The sequence below is a fragment of the Oncorhynchus mykiss genome, chromosome 10 (genome assembly GCF_013265735.2).
Source record: "Oncorhynchus mykiss isolate Arlee chromosome 10, USDA_OmykA_1.1, whole genome shotgun sequence".
Lineage (NCBI taxonomy): Eukaryota > Metazoa > Chordata > Actinopteri > Salmoniformes > Salmonidae > Oncorhynchus > Oncorhynchus mykiss.
In genome coordinates, this window is record NC_048574.1 from 32,289,964 (window position 1) to 32,308,812 (window position 18,849).

The window sequence follows — 18,849 nt, forward strand, 5'->3', positions numbered from 1 at the left end:
CAGCGAAGAGCTGCTGGAAAATGCACGAAAGTGCTGTTTGAATGAAGGCTTACGAGCCTGCTGCTGCCTACCACCGCTCAGCCAGACTGCTCTATCAAATATCAATTCATAGACTTAATTATAATAAACACACAGAAATACGAGCCTTAGGTCATTAATGTGGTCAAATCTGGAAACTATCATTTCGAAATCACGTTTATTCTTTCAGTGAAATACGGAACCGTTCTGTATTTTATCAAACGGGTGGCAACCCTAAGTCTAAATATTGCTGTTACATTGCACAACCTTCAATGTTATGTCATAATTATGTACAATTCTAGCAAATTAATTAGTCTTTGTTAGGAAGAAATGGTCTTCACAGTTCGCAATGAGCCAGGTGGCCCAAACTGCTGCAAATACCCTGACTCTGCTTGCACGGAACGCAAGAGAAGTGACACAATTTCCCTAGTTAAAATAAATTCATGTTAGCAGGCAATATTAACTAAATATGCAGCTTTAAAAATATATACTTGTGTATTGATTTTAAAGAAAGGCATTGATGTTTATGTACACATTGGTGCAAGGACAGTGCTGTTTTCGCGAATGCACTTGTTAAAACATCACCCGTTTGGCGAAGTAGGCTGCGATTCGATGATAAATGAACAGGCACCGCATCGATTATATGCAATGCAGGACAAGCTAGGTAAACTAGTAATATCAACCATGTGTAGTTAACTAGTGATTAAGTTAAGATTGATTGTTTTTTATAAGATAAGTTTAATGCTAGCTAGCAACTTACCTTGGCTTCCTGCTGCACTCGCGTAACAGGTAGCCAACCTGCCACGCAGTCTCTTCATGGAGTGCAATGTAATCGGCCACAATCGGTGTCCAAAAATGCCTATTATCGATTGTTATGAAAACTTGAAATCAGCCCTAATTAATTGGCCATTCCGATTAATCGGTCGAACTCGAGTCTCTACGGGGGTGCCACAGGGTTCAATTCTCGGGCCGACTCTTTTCTCTGTATATATCAATGATGTCGCTCTTGCTGCTGGTGATTCTCTGATCCACCTCTACCTAAATGACACCATTCTGTATACATCTGGCCCTTCTTTGGACACTGTGCTAACGAACCTCCAAACGAGCTTCAAAGCCATACAACAATCTTTCCGTGGCCTCCAACTGCTTTTAAATGCTAGTTAAACTAAGTGCATGCTCTTCAACTGATTGCTGCCCGCATCCACCCCCCTACTAGCATCACTACTCTGGACGGTTCGGACCTAGAATATGTGGACAGCTACAAATACCTAAGTGTCTGGTTAGACTGTAAACTCTCCTTCCAGACTCACATCAAGAATCTCCAATCCAAAATTAAATCTAGAATTGGCTTCCTATTTCGCAACAAAGCCTACTTCACTCATGCTGCCAAACATTCCCTCGTAAAACTGACTATCCTACCGATCCTTGACTTCGGCGATGTCATTTACAAAATAGCCTCCAACACTCTACTCAGCAAACTGGACGTAGTCTATCACAGTGTCACCCGTTTTGTCACCAAAGCCCCATATAGTACCCACCACTGCGACCTGTATGCTCTCGTTGGCAGGCCCTCACTACATATCAGTCGCCAAACCACTGGCTCCAGGTCATCTATAAGTCTTTGCCAGGTAAAGCCCCACCTTCTCAGCTCACTGGTCACCATAGCAACACCCACCCATGGCACGTGCTCCAGCAGGTATACTGCACTGGTCATCCCCAAAGGTAACACTTCCTTTGGCCACCTTTCCTTCCAGTTCTCTGCTGCCAATGACTGGAACGAATTGCAAAAATCTCTGAAGCTGGAGACTTATATCTCCCTCTCTAACTTTAAGCATCAACTGTCAGAGCAGCTTACCTATCACTGTACCTGTACACAGCCAATCTGTAAATAGCACACCCAACTACCTCATCCCCATATTATTACTTACCCTCTTTGCACCCCAGTATCTCTACTTGCACATCATCTGTACATCAATCACTCCAGTATTAATGCTAAATTGGAATTATTTCACCTCTATGGCCTATTTATTGCCTACCTCACTACATTTGCACACACTATACATAGATGTTTCTATTTCTCTTTTCTATTGTGTTTTTGACTGTACGTTTGTTTATGTGTAACTCTGTTGTTGTTTTTGTCGCACTGCTTTGCTTTATCTTGGCCAGGTCACAGTTGTAAATGAGAACTTGTCTCAACTGGCCTACCTGGTTAAACAAAGGTGAAATAAAAAAGATAAAATAAACATAAACTATTGTAATTTCCAGCTGCTCTTTCATTATTTGTTATTCTTAGCTCTTCTTTTTAATAGGTATTTTCTTAAAACTGCATTGTTGGTTAATAAGCATTTCACTACAAGGTTGTATTCGGCACATATGACAAACAATTTGATTTGAAAGAGATGCGGAGGCATCACTAGTAAAGGAGGGGATGGAGAAGTACAGGAGAGACTGTATCCATCTCTAGGCTTCTAGCTACATGCCCTCTGGCAGTGCATGGGCTATGTGGATCTACAGTGCCTTGCGAAAGTATTCGGCCCCCTTGAACTTTGCGACCTTTTGCCACATTTCAGGCTTCAAACATCAAGATATAAAACTGTATTGTTTTGTGAAGAATCAACAACAAGTGGGACACAATCATCAAGTGGAACGACATTTATTGGATATTTCAAACTTTTTAAACAAATCAAAAACTGAAAAATTGGGCGTGCAAAATTATTCAGCCCCTTTACTTTCAGTGCAGCAAACTCTCTCCAGAAGTTCAGTGAGGATCTCTGAATGATCCAATGTTGACCTAAATGACTAATGATGATAAATACAATGCACCTGTGTGTAATCAAGTCTCCGTATAAATGCACCTGCACTGTGATAGTCTCAGAGGTCCGTTAAAAGTGCAGAGAGCATCATGAAGAACAAGGAACACACCAGGCAGGTCCAAGATACTGTTGTGAAGAAGTTTAAAGCCGGATTTGGATACAAAAAGATTTCCCAAGCTTTAAACATCTCAAGGAGCACTGTGCAAGCGATAATATTGAAATGGAAGGAGTATCAGACCACTGAAAATCTACCAAGACCTGGCCGTCCCTCTAAACTTTCAGCTCATACAAGGAGAAGACTGATCAGAGATGCAGCCAAGAGGCCCATGATCACTCTGGATGAACTGCAGAGATCTACAGCTGAGGTGGGAGACTCTGTCCATAGGACAACAATCAGTCGTATATTGCACAAATCTGGCCTTTATGGAAGAGTGGCAAGAAGAAAGCCATTTCTTAAAGGTATCCATAAAAAGTGTTGTTTAAAGTTTGCCACAAGCCACCTGGGAGACACACCAAACATGTGGAAGAAGGTGCTCTGGTCAGATGAACCCAAAATTGAACTTTTTGGCAACAATGCAAAACGTTATGTTTGGCGTAAAAGCAACACAGCTCATCACCCTGAACACACCATCCCCACTGTCAAACATGGTGGTGGCAGCATCATGGTTTGAGCCTGCTTTTCTTCAGCAGGGACAGGGAAGATGGTTAAAATTGATGGGAAGATGGATGGAGCCAAATACAGGACCATTCTGGAAGAAAACCTGATGGAGTCTGCAAAAGACCTGAGACTGGGACGGAGATTTGTCTTCCAACAAGACAATGATCCAAAACATAAAGCAAAATCTACAATGGAATGGTTCAAAAATAAACATATCCAGGTGTTAGAATGGCCAAGTCAAAGTCCAGATCTGAATCCAATCGAGAATCTGTGGAAAGAACTGAAAACTGCTGTTCACAAATGCTCTCCATCCAACCTCACTGAGCTCGAGCTATTTTGCAAGGAGGAATGGGAAAAAATGTCAGTCTCTCGATGTGCAAAACTGATAGAGACATACCCCAAGCGACTTACAGCTGTAATCGCAGCAAAAGGTGGCGCTACAAAGTATTAACTTAAGGGGGCTGAATAATTTTGCACGCCCAATTTTTCAGTTTTTGATTTGTTAAAAAAGTTTGAAATATCCAATAAATATCGTTCCACTTCATGATTGTGTCCCACTTGTTGTTGATTCTTTACAAAAAAATACAGTTTTATATCTTTATGTTTGAAGCCTGAAATGTGGCAAAAGGTCGCAAAGTTCAAGGGGGCCGAATACTTTCGCAAGGCACTGTATCTATTATCAGCAGCTTGGTGCACCCCATACCTCCAAGCTATAGAGGGATGACATGGCCTGTACACAGGGAGCCGCTGGGTTCCCACAGCATGGCTGTGAGGTGGCATTCCACTCAATAGAGGCACCATGTAGAGAGTAGGTGGTTGAGGTTACGAGAGCCAACTAATGCACCACACACTCCTTTTCACACGCTAATGGGTGTGGACAGTGCATGCTTGCACACACACTGAAAGAGCTCCATGCCATACACACACACTCAAACCCATGTGGGATATTTTATAGAGCTTTACAAGATGGAACAAGTAAAACATGAACCTATTTTTAGTCATGTTTGGGGGTTGTGTGAAAGAGAACTGCTTAACAAAAGGGGGAAAAACCTGACTTCTCCTTTTACTTCTCAAATGGCAGGTACTGTATCAAAGCAGACAGACCTTTAAGCATGGCTCTCTCTTTGCCTCTGGTTAACCAGTTCCAGTTGCTGCTTCTGACACAACACTAAGACTGGCATAACACTTCTGTTGTAACAATGGATAACATTGACTAGTTCTGACAGAGCATGACTTCTGACATATGAGAGCAGGAATAAGCCCAAAAACTTTTTCAGGGATGAAAACCCCCCCACATACAAACCACTTGGAGGGACCACATATAAACCACCCACTCACCACTTTATCCTCTTTCTGGTTGTCAGAGGCCAGCAGGCTCCATTCGATGTCCAGGGGGCCAGAGTCCTCGGGGGCCAGAGAGAACTGGCAGTCCAGCTTGACGCTCTCACTGCTGGCCTTCTCTATGGACGTGGGCCCCTGGGACGTGATCTCCAGGCAATGGGCTACACCTGGACACACAGAGGGAGGAGAGAGAGAGAGATGAAGTCCACTAGGCTAATAGCGCACACTGATTGCATAGCATTCCCTTCATAAGCACCTAGGGGCTACTCATAGAATTAGAATGTCTAATTCTAAGTCGAATGTTATTTCTAAAATGAAAATCAGGATTTCATCTGACAGTGCCTCTGTTCACACTGGTACATTAACAGTTGGAGATTTCAGTTAAGGTTTTAAACAGGATTATGGAAGCAGCATTTCAAATCTTCGAAATAGAGCATTCATAAAATTACACATTTTTAGGAGGTCAAGTGATACACATCAGTAAAATGTGAACCACACAGGAAAAAACAGCAGAAAGAATAGGTTGACACGTAAAAAACTGACACTGTTGCTCTGCTCATCATCCAACTGGAGCATCATTCTCAAGGAGTTATTCTTAGAACTAATAAACATAATTTCCTTGTGACATCAGCGGAGCTAAAGATTCTCTCCATTCAATTCAATAAGCGCTTTAAGCCTCCACATGGAACTACAGTCCATAGAGAATGGAGTTGTCACATGCTGCCGCCACAGAAAAATCCTTTTGACAGTCAGTCGCCTTGCCGTCAAAGAAAAATGCTGCTTTAAAAAAAAAAAAAATTAACTAGGCTGCCAGGCTATATCCCCTTGATGTAGCATTGTGTGCTGAGGCAAGTGTTCAAAATCCTCTCAGACGACTATGTGTAAAATGCAATACCACTGAAATGATCTATACGGTTTACTACAGCCTGGTTGTACCAACACATGAAAATCCATGACAGCCAAGATGAAACGATCGGAATTATTTGGAACAAAATGTAAAAGCATACATACATACAGTGGGCGCACACGCGCACACACACACACACACACACACACACACACACACACGAGAGAGACAATAGCCTGGGTTGAAACTGCATTCTGTAATCTAAAGTAAGCAGAGGCTGGAGCAGGTTGGCCATATGGGCAGTTCTCAGACCCACTGAGCTACATCAAACGAACCCCTCTGCTGCATGTTCCGCCAGCCCAATATTTGAAAGTAATCTGCTCTTGTGTGTAATTTGATGGTGGGGGCCTGTCGTACTGGGGGTAGGCTTGAGCGATATACCGTATAACGGGGTATTTTTAAATACAGACCTCAAGCTTTTCAATACTGTTTAAAAAAGTATAATTTTGAAGTCTAAGATGTGACAAATAAATTATATCAGCTCAGGACTTAAATTGCTAGCTAAGCAGCTAGATGTCTAGATCAAGCTTTTTGGTTACAGCAGAGACATTCTAGCCTGAGTACCAGTCTCTTTAGCTAACATTCCACTCCTTGTCATTGCCAGGGACTAGCCTTTCTGCCATCTTCAAATATGCACATTACCACAACGAGCTTGAGGAGAACAGAGGAGATGATCCTGATTTGAAAAGCCTCACAGCTATCCTCCAAATCACAACAATTATCCAAATATTGGATCTATCACTTTTTTTTCTCCCCAGATGTTGGTATCCGGTTGCTAAGCAACAGTTTTCCCAGAAGAAACCAGTCGGTCAAAAGTTGCTGGCTCATGTCTAAATACTCAAACTAAATACATACTGAAATTCCAAATCAAGAAACCACTTTGCTTTGATTTTAAGCCTCAAAATACAACAACTTGCTAACAGATACATTTTTCTTTTTGACTTTATGATTCTAGATCTATTTGAGGCGCCACATGGAAAATGTTATTTCCAACAACCAATGAGAAACTCTGCCGTAAATCCAGCTGCATATTGAATGTTGAGATTGCCTTAAAGTCAGTCTCTTTGGCAATGACATGGAGAGGCAAGGAGTTGAATGTTAGCTAAACATACTGGTACCCAGACTAGAGACATTCAAGATCCCTGTTGCTTAAATTGTTTAGTGTGTTTTCTTTGGGGGGGGATAGCACCCCTTGTGTGCACTTCCGGTAATACCGTGTACGCCGATATGGTACAGAAACCCTAGCTGGGGGGCACTCGGCACCCAAGACCCCCCACAGAAGACCGAACTTCCACAGAACATTCATCTATAGGCTGAAAGTCTTCTCTGTTCTCACCTCATTTGTCTGTTCAGTCGGTAGTGTGGTGGGATATTCTATATGTTGCAATTGTTTCTCCACCCTAGACAGCCAGGGGATATCATATAACATACACAAGCTCCCCAATTATACACTAATATAAAAACGCAACATGTAAAGTGTTGGTCCCATGTTTCTTGAGATGAAATAAAATATTCCAGAAATGTTCCATACGCACAAAAAGCTTATTGCCATCCAATTGCACACATTTGTTTACATCCATGTTAGTGAGCATTTCTCCATTGCCAAGTTAATCCATCCAACTAAAAGGTGTGGCATATGAAGAAGATGATTAAATAGCATGATCATTACACACGTGCCTCTTGTGCTGGGGACAATAAGAGGCAACTCAAAAATATGCAGTTGTGTCACACAATGCCACAGATGTCTCAAGTTGAGGGAGTGTGCAATTGACATGCTGACTGCAGGAATGTCCACCAGAGCTGTTGCCAGAGAATGTAATGTTCATTTCGCTACCATAAGCCACCTCTCCAAAGTCGTTTTAGAGAATTTGGCAGTACATCCAACCGGCCTCACAACCACATGTAACCACGCTAGCCCAGGACTGCTAGCCCAGAACCGATTTCAGTGGGCAAATGCTCACTTTTAATGGCCGTTTGAAGTGTGTTCTTCACGGATTAATCCCGGTTTGAACTGTACCGGACAGAAGGCAGACAGTGTGTACGGCGTCGTGTGGGCGAGCGATTTGCGGATGTCAACGTTGTGAACAGAGTGCCCCACGAAGGCGGCGGTTATGGTATGTGCAGAGGCATAAGCTACAGACAACACAATTGCTTTTATTGATGGCAATTTCAATGCACAGAGATACCGTGACGAGATCCTGAGGCCCATTGTCGTGCCATCACCTCATATTTCAGCATGATAGTGTACATGTCACAAGGACCTGCATACTCACAAGACATGTCATCTATTGAGCATGTTTGAGATGCTCTGGATCGACAATGGAGTGTTTCAGTTCCCACCAATATCCAGCAACTTCGCACAGCCATTGAAGAGTGGGACAACATTCCACAGGCAACAATCAACAGCCTCATCAACTCTACGTGAAGGAGATGTGTCTCGCTGCATGTGGTAAATGGTGGCCACGCCAGATACTGACTGGTTTTCTGAACGCATGTCGCATTTATATTTTTGTTCAGTGTAATTTCCATGGTGATGAGAAAACTCATACACACTCACAAATAGTGTATTCCTCCACACATAATGGTTCACAATCAATAGGCCGTTTATTTTCAGCAATCTCAACATGTGTAAATATTTAAATTAACATAACAAGATTAAACAACTGAGACAAACTGAACAAGTTCCACAGACATGTGAATAATGTGTCCCTGAACATAGGGGGGGTCAAAACTAACTGTCAGTATCTGGTGTGGCCACCAGCTGCATTAAGTACTGCAGTGCATCTCCTCCTCATGTCCTGCACCAGATTTGCCAGTTATTGCTGTGAGATGATACCCCACTCTTCCACCAAGGCACCTACAAGTTCCCGGACATTTCCGGGGGGAATGGCCCTAGCCCTCACCCTCCGATCCAACAGGTCCCAGACGTGCTCAACGGGATTGAGACCCGGGCTCTTCGCTGGCCATGGCAAAACACTGACATTACTGTCTTGCAGGAAATCGCGCACAGAACGAGTAGTATGGCTGGTGGCATTGTCATGCTGGAGGGTCATGTCAGGATGAGCCTGCATGAAGGTTACCACATGAGGGAGGAGGATATCTTCCCTGTAACGCACAACGTTGAGATGGCCTGCAATGACAACAAGCTCAGTCCGATGATGCTGTGACACAAAGCCCCAGACCATGACGGACCCTCCACTTCCAAATTGATCCTGCCCAGAGTAAATGCCCCAGTATAACACTCATTCCTTCGACGATAAACGCAAATCCGACCATCACCCCTGGTGTGACAAAACGACGACTCTTCGTCAGTGAAGAGCACTTTTTGCCAGTCCCGTCTGGTCCAGCGACGGTGGGTTTGTGTCCATAGGCGATGTTGTTGCCGGGGATGTCTGGTGAGGAACTGCCTTACAACAAGCCTACAAGCCATCAGTCCAGCCTCTCTCAGCCTATTGCGGACAGTCTGAGCACTGATGGAGGGTTTGTGCGTTCCTGGTCTAACTTGGGCAGTTGTTACCATCCTGTACCTGTCCCGCAGGTGTGATGTTAAGATGTACTGATCCTGTGCAGGTGTTGTTTCACGTGGTCTGCCACTGCGAGGACGATCAGTTGTCTGTCCTGTCTCCCTGTAGCACTGTCTTAGGCGTCTCACAGTACGGACATTGCAATTTATTGCCCTGGCCACATCTGCAGTCCTCATGCCTCCTTGCAGCATGCCTAAGGAACGTTCATGCAGATGTGCATGGACCCTGGGCATCTATCTTTTGGTGTTTTTCAGAGTCAGTAGAAAGGCCTCTTTCGTGTCCTAAGTTTTCATAAGTGACCTTAATTGCCTACCATCTGTAAGTTGTTAGTGTCTTAATGAACATGCATCTGTGGAACGGTTAATTGTTTATGGTTCATTGAACAAGCATGGGAAACAAGTGTTTAAACCATTCACAATGAAGATCTGTAAAGTTATTTTGATTTTTATGAATTATCTTTGAAAGACAGGGTCCTGAAAAAGGGACGTTTATTTTTTTGATGAGTTTAGGAGTGGAATTCCTTTCAATTACACTTGAAACATCCCTTTTGTCAATCTTTGAATTGAATACACATTCTGTTTGTGATGACTCAGTTCTAATTGAGTGTCATCGGCACAATGCTTGCTGGCTGACCGACGGGCAGAAACTCCTAAAACCTGTTTGTCTGGACCTGGAGGTAACATTAGTTAGTGATACACATGCACCACCCTCACTGCTCATCGGTCTCCAACCACCTCACCTCACCTCCCTCTGGAGCATAACAGACTGCGATGAAACACACACACACACAGCCTAGTCTCAGTCACATGCTATTGTGGCTGTGAGCAGGCAAACAGGCCCAACCCCCACTCTCACACAAGCCCAAGCCAATGGCATGTATCTGATGCTCAGCAGGCTGTGCTCGCACTTACTGGTCTGAGGTAAAACCACACAACTAATATTAGACACGTCATGGAACACAAAACCATCACTCTCTCATCCCAGAATATCCAAGAACTGAGGTCATCTGCCTTTGGCCGAAATAGTAGGAACCTAGACTGGACCAAATAAATTAGAAATTCAAAAACATAGTATTGAGGAGATGGACCCATTTGCTTTGGCAATGTAAACATATGTTACCCATGCCAATGAAGCTCTTTGAATTGGAGAGACCGAGGATTCCCTTAGAGCATTTTATATGGTCACGAAACACTAAGCTCTAACCACTATGAACCCCACATTGCTGCGGCAGCTGATTCTGTTGTCCATTGGATCTGACAGACGTCCTTGTTCACAGCAACTCAGTCACAGCCCTGAGCAGCAGACAACACCAGTGAAATCAGAGTAATAGAAACGAAGTGAGATGAATGCCTATTAAAGTCAACACTGACAGAGAGCCTGACGTCTTTGTGACAAAGAGCTATGTATCAATTCATCAGGCGCTGGTAAATAGCAGAGAAACAGCCTACATGCAAAAAACGAAGATTACATTTTCGAAACGCATTACATTCAGCTGGAACTGTTTGAGGGAATTGTTTCCCTTGACGTTTTATCAGGAGGCAAGATGTTTTCTATCTAAATGATGGGACCTCGATGACCTTGGGCTGCTTTTGTCTTTATTACAGTTGATACTCACTGACGTCTCTCCCTCTCTCCACAACCACACACACACACACAAAGGGAAAAGTACTATTTCATGCTCTCATCTAGTCACATTTAAGCTTCCTGCAGTGCGTGTAATGAGGGTTCAGATGAGAACAGCACAAGCACGCAGCTCTGAAAAGAGGAGATAGCAGTGTTCTGTGTGATTTAAGGTTAATTCAACATTACAACTAAGTGGAATTTATGACCACTACCTCCTTACCCTCAACTACCTCTCCCCTTCTCTCCTCCCTTCATTCTTGGGTAGGCCAATCCTCAAGAGTGCTCGGAAAATTGCCTAAACAGTACCCACAAATATATATATTTTTTTATAAAAGTAGTCAACGGTCCTTTAAAAAAAATGCTGCTCTGCCTCAGATTTTTGATTAGCCAGTAATAGCCACATAAAAATGAAAGTGAAGCTAATGGCATCTGAGCCATTACTCTGTATTCTCCACTGTTCAAGTCCCTTGGTAATGAATGTAGTGAAGGAATATTCCGCCACACTTTAACACTACATACACTGCTCCAAAAAATAAAGGGAACACTAAAATAACACATCCTAGATCTGAATGAATGAAATATTATTTTCTTTACATCGTTGAATGTGCTGACAACAAAATCACACAAATTATCAATGGAAATCAAATTTATCAATCCATGGAGGTCTGGATTTGGAGTCACACTCAAAATTAAAGTGGAAAACCACACTACAGGCTGATCCAACTTTGATGTAATGTCCTTAAAACAAGTCAAAATGAGGCTCAGTAGTGTGTGTGGCCTCCACGTGACTGTATGACCTCCCTACAACACCTGGGCATGCTCCTGATGAGGTGGCGGATGGTCTCCTGAGAGATCTCCTCCCAGACCTGGACTAAAGCATCCGCCAACTCCTGGACAGTCTGTGGTGCAACGGTGGATGGAGCGAGACATGATGTCACAGATGTGCTCAATTGGATTCAGGTCTGGGGAACGGGCGGGCCAGTCCATAGCATCAATGCCTTCCTCTTGCAGGAACTGCTGACACACTCCACCCACATGAGGACTAGCATTGTCTTGCATTAGGAGGAACCCAGGGCCAACCGCACCAGCATATGATCTCACAAGGGGTCTGAGGATCTCATCTCGGTACCTAATGGCAGTCAGGCTACCTCTGGCGAGCACATGGGGGGCTGTGCGGCCCCCCAAAGAAATGCCACCCCACACCATGACTGACCCACCGCCAAACCGGTCATGCTGGAGGATGTTGCAGGCAGCAGAACGTTCTCCACGGCGTCTCCAGACTGTCACGTCTGTCACGTGCTCAGTGTGAACCTGCGTTCATCTGTGAAGACCACAGGGCGCCAGTGCCGAATTTGCCAATCTTGGTGTTCTCTGGCAAATGAAAAACGTCCTGCACGGTGTTGGGCAGTAAGCACAACCCCCACCTGTGGACGTCGGGCCCTCATACCATCCTCATGGAGTCTGTTTCTGACCGTTTGAGCAGATACATGCACATTTGTGGCCTGCTGGAGGTAATTTTGCAGGGCTCTGGCAGTACTCCTCCTTGCACAAAGGTGGAGGTAGCGGTCCTGCTGCTGGGTTGTTGCCCTCCTACGGCCTCCTCCACGTCTCCTGATGTACTGGCCTGTCTCCTGGTAGCGCCTCCATGCTCTGGACACTACGCTGACAGACACAGCAAACCTTCTTGCCACAGTTCGCATTGATGTACCATCCTGGATGAGCTGCACTACCTGAGCCACTTGTGTGGGTTGTAGACTCCGTCTCATGCTAGCACTAGAGTGAAAGCACCGCCAGCATTCAAAAGTGACCAAAACATCAGCCAGGAAGCATAGGAACTGAGAAGTGGTCTGTGGTCCCCACCTGCAGAACCACTCCTTTATTGGGGGTGTCTTGCTAATTGCCTATAATTTCCACCTGTTGTCTATCCCATTTGCACAACAGCATGTGAAATGTATTGTCAATCAGTGTTGCTTCCTAAGTGGACAGTTTGATTTCATAGAAGTGTGATTGACTTGGAGTTACATTGTGTTGTTTAAGTGTTCCTTTTATTTTTTTGAGCAGTGTATAAAAACACCCAGATGGCTGTGGCTTTTATACACCATGCACATTACTGTAATGGCTCGTGTTCACTAGCACACGGTAAATTACCGCGTGCCGCCAGAGTAGCTCGCTTGTGGGAGTGCTGGCAGCACATTCAATTGTGCTGGCAGCACATTCAATTGTGCGTCAAGAATTCAGTATAGCAGGTTTGTATGAAGGTCTGGTTATTAAATGGGTAAATAGTTAAAGTAATACTCTCTAAAACTCTTTGGTGACAAACTTTGCTGTGCTGTTTCCAAATCATCCATATGGCTGGGAGAACTTATTCAAGTAAGTAAATATATTTTGAAAATGTAAAAAAAATATATATATATTTATTATTAGCGAACTAGCTACAGTGCTGGCTAACTCAAATGAGCTGCTAGCTAGCCAACTTTACAAAGCGTATAGAAAGCTAGCTAAATGAATTACATATCACCAGCTACCCAATGTCATATTAGCTAGCTATCATAAAGCATTTATCGCTGTAAAAAAAAATGCATTCGTAGGTAGCTAGCTAACAGCCATGGAGGATGGTGAAAGGATAGCAGCCCCAACTGTCAAAGTGAGAAAGTAGGCTATTCTGGATAGGGCAGGTACTTTGTGTAGTTCCAGTCCCTAGAAGTGAGGACAGAGATAGTAACATAACATTCAGTGCTGTCTAATTTGAGTATAATGCAGTCTGTTTCATGTGAGGTTTTCTGTCCTCAGATACAGAGAGCTGTGAAAGCCTGTCTACAGATGAAGAGGTCCCAATGAAGAGCAGTGGGTCTCAGTCCTGGTCCTGTGGACGCAAAGGGGTGTACATTTTGTTTTTGCCTTAATACTACACAGCTGATTCATCACGTCATCATCAAGCTTCAAGTGTTTTTTATATATTAATTTGTGATGCTATCCTTGTTATGATCCTGCTATTGTCACATGCATCAATCAATCCAATGTTATCATGATTTGTTATAAGGGATATTATACTTCAGTAATCCACAATGATCTTGTGATGTAAAAGTCTAAAAATGATATTATCATCCATATTCCTACAGATACCTTGTAACTGGATTTCTTCAAAACGATTGCCTACAGTTACCATGAAGGGCACTGGAAGGTTGGGTGACCAGGTCCATCTGGGACTGCCTCCAGGAGGAATTCAGGCGTGTGAAGGCTACCTGTGTCCTGCATAACTTTATGAGGATGGACACGAGGACCAGGAGGGGATCTGCAGCTCGCTGCCGTGTGCGAGCGAAGTCTGCTGCTCTGTAGGATGTTTCAAGGATGGGGTCCAACAATGCAGCAAGAGGAGCAATCAGTGTGCGGGAGATGGCAACACCGTAGACTATACTATGCACAACCAAAGGCTCTTTTAAGAGCCACCCTGATTGCAATTAGAGTAATCTTCTATTTACCTAGCCATGTCAACTGCAGTTACACACTTCCCAGTTTCTATGCCTTTGATTTCTACTTCTCAGATGAGAGTCCTGTTTAGGTAAGGGTGTGATGTCTGTACAAAAACAGGCTATTTTAAGTCACCCATATTGAAAAAAGCGAGAACAATTAGACACCCTATAAGCCACACCAACACACTCATGTACAGTGCCTTGCGAAAGTATTCGGCCCCCTTGAACTTTGCGACCTTTTGCCACATTTCAGGCTTCAAACATAAAGATATAACACTGTATTTTTTTGTGAAGAATCAACAACAAGTGGGACACAATCATGAAGTGGAACAACATTTATTGGATATTTCAAACTTTTTTAACAAATCAAAAACTGAAAAATTGGGCGTGCAAAATTATTCAGCCCCTTTACTTTCAGTGCAGCAAACTCTCTCCAGAAGTTCAGTGAGGATCTCTGAATGATCCAATGTTGACCTAAATGACTAATGATGATAAATACAATCCACCTGTGTGTAATCAAGTCTCCGTATAAATGCACCTGCACTGTGATAGTCTCAGAGGTCCGTTAAAAGTGCAGAGAGCATCATGAAGATCAAGGAACACACCAGGCAGGTCCGAGATACTGTTGTGAAGAAGTTTAAAGCCGGATTTGGATACAAAAAGATTTCCCAAGCTTTAAACATCCCAAGGAGCACTGTGCAAGCGATAATATTGAAATGGAAGGAGTATCAGACCACTGCAAATCTACCAAGACCTGGCCGTCCCTCTAAACTTTCAGCTCATACAAGGAGAAGACTGATCAGAGATGCAGCCAAGAGGCCCATGATCACTCTGGATAAACTGCAGAGATCAACAGCTGAGGTGGGAGACTCTGTCCATAGGACAACAATCTAGTCGTATATTGCACAAATCTGGCCTTTATGGAAGAGTGGCAAGAAGAAAGCCATTTCTTAAAGTGTTGTTTAAAGTTTGCCACAAGCCACCTGGGAGACACACCAAACATGTGGAAGAAGGTGCTCTGGTCAGATGAAACCAAAATTGAACTGATGGAGTCTGCAAAAGACCTGAGACTGGGACGGAGATTTGTCTTCCAACAAGACAATGATCCAAAACATAAAGCAAAATCTACAATGGAATGGTTCAAAAATAAACATATCCAGGTGTTAGAATGGCCAAGTCAAAGTCCAGACCTGAATCCAATCGAGAATCTGTGGAAAGAACTGAACTGCTGTTCACAAATGCTCTCCATCCAACCTCACTGAGCTCGAGCTGTTTTGCAAGGAGGAATGGGAAAAAATGTCAGTCTCTCGATGTGCAAAACTGATAGAGACATACCCCAAGCGGCTTACAGCTGTAATCGCAGCAAAAGGTGGCGCTACAAAGTATTAACTTAAGGGGGCTGAATAATTTTGCACGCCCAATTTTTCAGTTTTTGATTTGTTAAAAAAGTTTGAAATATCCAATAAATGTCGTTCCACTTCATGATTGTGTCCCACTTGTTGTTGATTATTCACAAAAAAAATACAGTTTTATATCTATGTTTGAAGCCTGAAATGTGGCAAAAGGTCGCAAAGTTCAAGGGGGCCGAATACTTTCGCAAGGCACTGTATCAATATGATTGATGGATTGTGCACTAAGCAGGCTCAGGTGTATAACGGTGGCTCCTTCCACCTTCCAAGAAGAAGCAAGAGGGCCAAATATGGAGAATAGTAAGACACTTCATTATTTCTATAGTTACGCTATATTGTTTGTGTCTGTGCATCTTTTTCAGCATAAAGTACTCTGCAGCCCCTTAGGCTGGACACCGGGTGAGGCCAAACGCACAGTCTATTTAACAACCTTATTTTCTGAATAACAGTCTCTGTCCTTCACTTCATCCCTCTCTCCCCTTCTCCAGAAACCCTCTAGGCTAGGTTATATCAGCTGTGTCGGTGAATCCCTCCCGCATCTGAACTGGCTACAGAGGGCACAGCATGATCAGAAGTGAGAAGTCACTTGGTCAGGCCAACAGGACGTATTATTAAAGAGATGCTTTACATTGAAATACAGATAGAGATGTAGTAGTCCCAGAGTTAATGATCCAAGGTCAGTTTTGCATTTCACCTCCTGATGATGACTGACAGTGTTAAAAAAAAAGAGGCTTAAACAGGCTCTCTCTCATCTGCAGGTATATTGATGTGAGAGAGGTTGTCATCCCCCAGTCCCGTCATCGCCACCTCATCCGCTCTTAAGATTATCTTTGGGCCAACTGGGAGCCCACGGCTGGTTAGGAGACACACTATTATGTAATCGTGATGAACTGAGAGAGTATTAAGGTAGCACTGTGATTCATTAATCATATGCAACCTTCCCTGCTCCTCTGTTCTAATCACTTTGTCTTTTTTTTCTCCCCCCACCTTTAACCAGGTAGGCTAGTTGAGAACAAATTCTCATTTGTACACCTCTTTCTTTCTCTGTTGTTATAATGCACACCAGATGTGCATTGAAGTACAGATTGAACTTGCATTCATAATATATTACGTATTTATAAACACTTGGATAATGAACTTGTCAATAAAGTGTTTCACATTCTCTACTGGTTGAAAGTAAGTCTCATTTGATGAAATACTACACCTATCCTGTGTTTACCAGATCAGTGCAGATGAAGGAAATTAGATGGAGATGAACCGGTTTTACAGTATTTACATGATGCATAGGAAGTGTAGGGTACGGTTTCTTAAATCAGCCTTTAACTAGTTTAATCATGTTTCTAGTCTATCGCATAGATACAATGTGTAACCATTGATGTCCCAGGACCAAGATTGGTAAACACTGTTGAAGTGTATAATTGTAATACACACATGCAGACCGAGCATCATTCAAAGACTGGAATTTGATACTCCTGGTATTGAATATGACTGAAAAATAATCTGAAAGATGTTCATACCTGAACTGCACCTATATTTGCCAAGGTAGAGTACATGATCAGCGAATATATTAAAATGTACAAGCTACAATGTGGGGACCTCATGCATGGTAATAACTAAATGTATATACGACTTGCATCCTTGGCACAAAACATATTCTACTCAATCCATAGGCTTCATTAATGTCATTCAGACTGTTTTGAAGTTGATACAGCGGAGGTTCATAGCTAGGTTCTGAACTAATATGTATTCCAAATGTTTTAGGATCCATACACAGATCGGCTACATAGATAGCTACACATCCACAGGTATTTTTTTAATCCTCCACTGCACAATAAGAAAAGTTAGCTAGCTATGTTACTTCATCTGCATTGCATGTCAAATATTAGCAAGGCAACCTTACAAAATGTAACATTCAATTTGCAGTAAATGCCTTAGCTAGCTTGATTCTTTACATCCACTGTTTCACAAGACAGCAGCCTGGTTTGCTGGTTGTTTCAGGAGTCCCTAACAATCAGAATTACAATTTCAAACTCATGTCACAACACTAGGGATGCACCAACATGACATCTTTGGCCAATATCGATATCCGATATTTTCTTTGGCCAAAAAACAATACATATACCTGATATTTAACATTTGAGCGGCCTTTTAAGCATTCTAGTACAGTTAAATAGTTAACACACACACACACAAACAGCGGTCTAAGGCACTGCAAGAGGCGTCACTACAGTCTCTGGTTTGAATCTAAGCTCTCACATCCGGCCGTGATTGGGAGTCCCATAGGGTGGCGCACAATTGGCCCAGCGTCATCAGGGTTTGGCCGGGGTAGTCCGTCATAGTGAATAAGATTTTGTCCTTAAAATGTTCTTAACTGACTTGCCTAGTTAAATAAAGGTTACACACACACTACACTGACCAAAAATGTATTTTGTTGGCATTTACCTATGTCCCCATTACCAGTAAAACATAATCAAAACCTATTTATTTTACTTACTTGCTGTGCTGTTTCATTGTTAATTTGTTCAGTAGTTTCGTCATTCTCAAGGATGTTAACATACATGTCAAAAAGTGAAGTTTCAGCTGTCTGTCCGTGGCCTCTCTTCCACTGTCACTGTGTCCGTTTCCATCTTGTCCAGCTGTCTAACATTTCACGTAAACCCTGTTTGTCGGCATCGAAGTAGCGGTCCTTGTAACTAGTATCGAGCATGGTGGCGACACAGTAAAGAGGCTCAGAGAAAATAGCACCGAATCGTTTGTCTCTACATTAACATATTACTCTCAACTGTAAATGTTTTTGCATGATTGATTTATAACGTCATAAAACTTACATTTGATCCATCCTAGTATTTTTGTCAGCTGTCTTTACTGAAGACCGTCTCCAGCCTTGGGTAGCATAGCGTCAAACTCGTCATGGGAACCAATCGATATGATTGGTCATTGCCCAGCGGTCGCCGCTGGCGATTTGCATAAAGTTGGGAAAATATTAACTTTTTCCACCTCCGCCTAAAGGTCCCCTGCACTCTCTCACCACTTTCCTTCCATTGCAAATGAATGGGAAGAGGTGTTTCACCGCACAGCACCGCTTG

The 18,849-nt window shown here is 43.1% G+C and overlaps 1 protein-coding gene across 2 annotated transcripts in view; it reads right to left on the bottom strand.

Moving 5' to 3' along the window:
• LOC110533652 (coxsackievirus and adenovirus receptor homolog) overlaps window positions 1–18,849 on the bottom strand; it is a 106,212-nt gene that overhangs the window by 42,973 nt on the left and 44,390 nt on the right. For both annotated transcript variants that reach the window (XR_005053618.1, XM_036990073.1), the window contains exon 2: window positions 4,828–4,997. Coding sequence is in view for 1 of the 2 variants with exons in the window: in XM_036990073.1 (XP_036845968.1) it covers window positions 4,828–4,997 (170 nt within the window). In the remaining variant the exon portion in view is untranslated. The remainder of the gene's footprint in view (window positions 1–4,827; window positions 4,998–18,849) is intronic.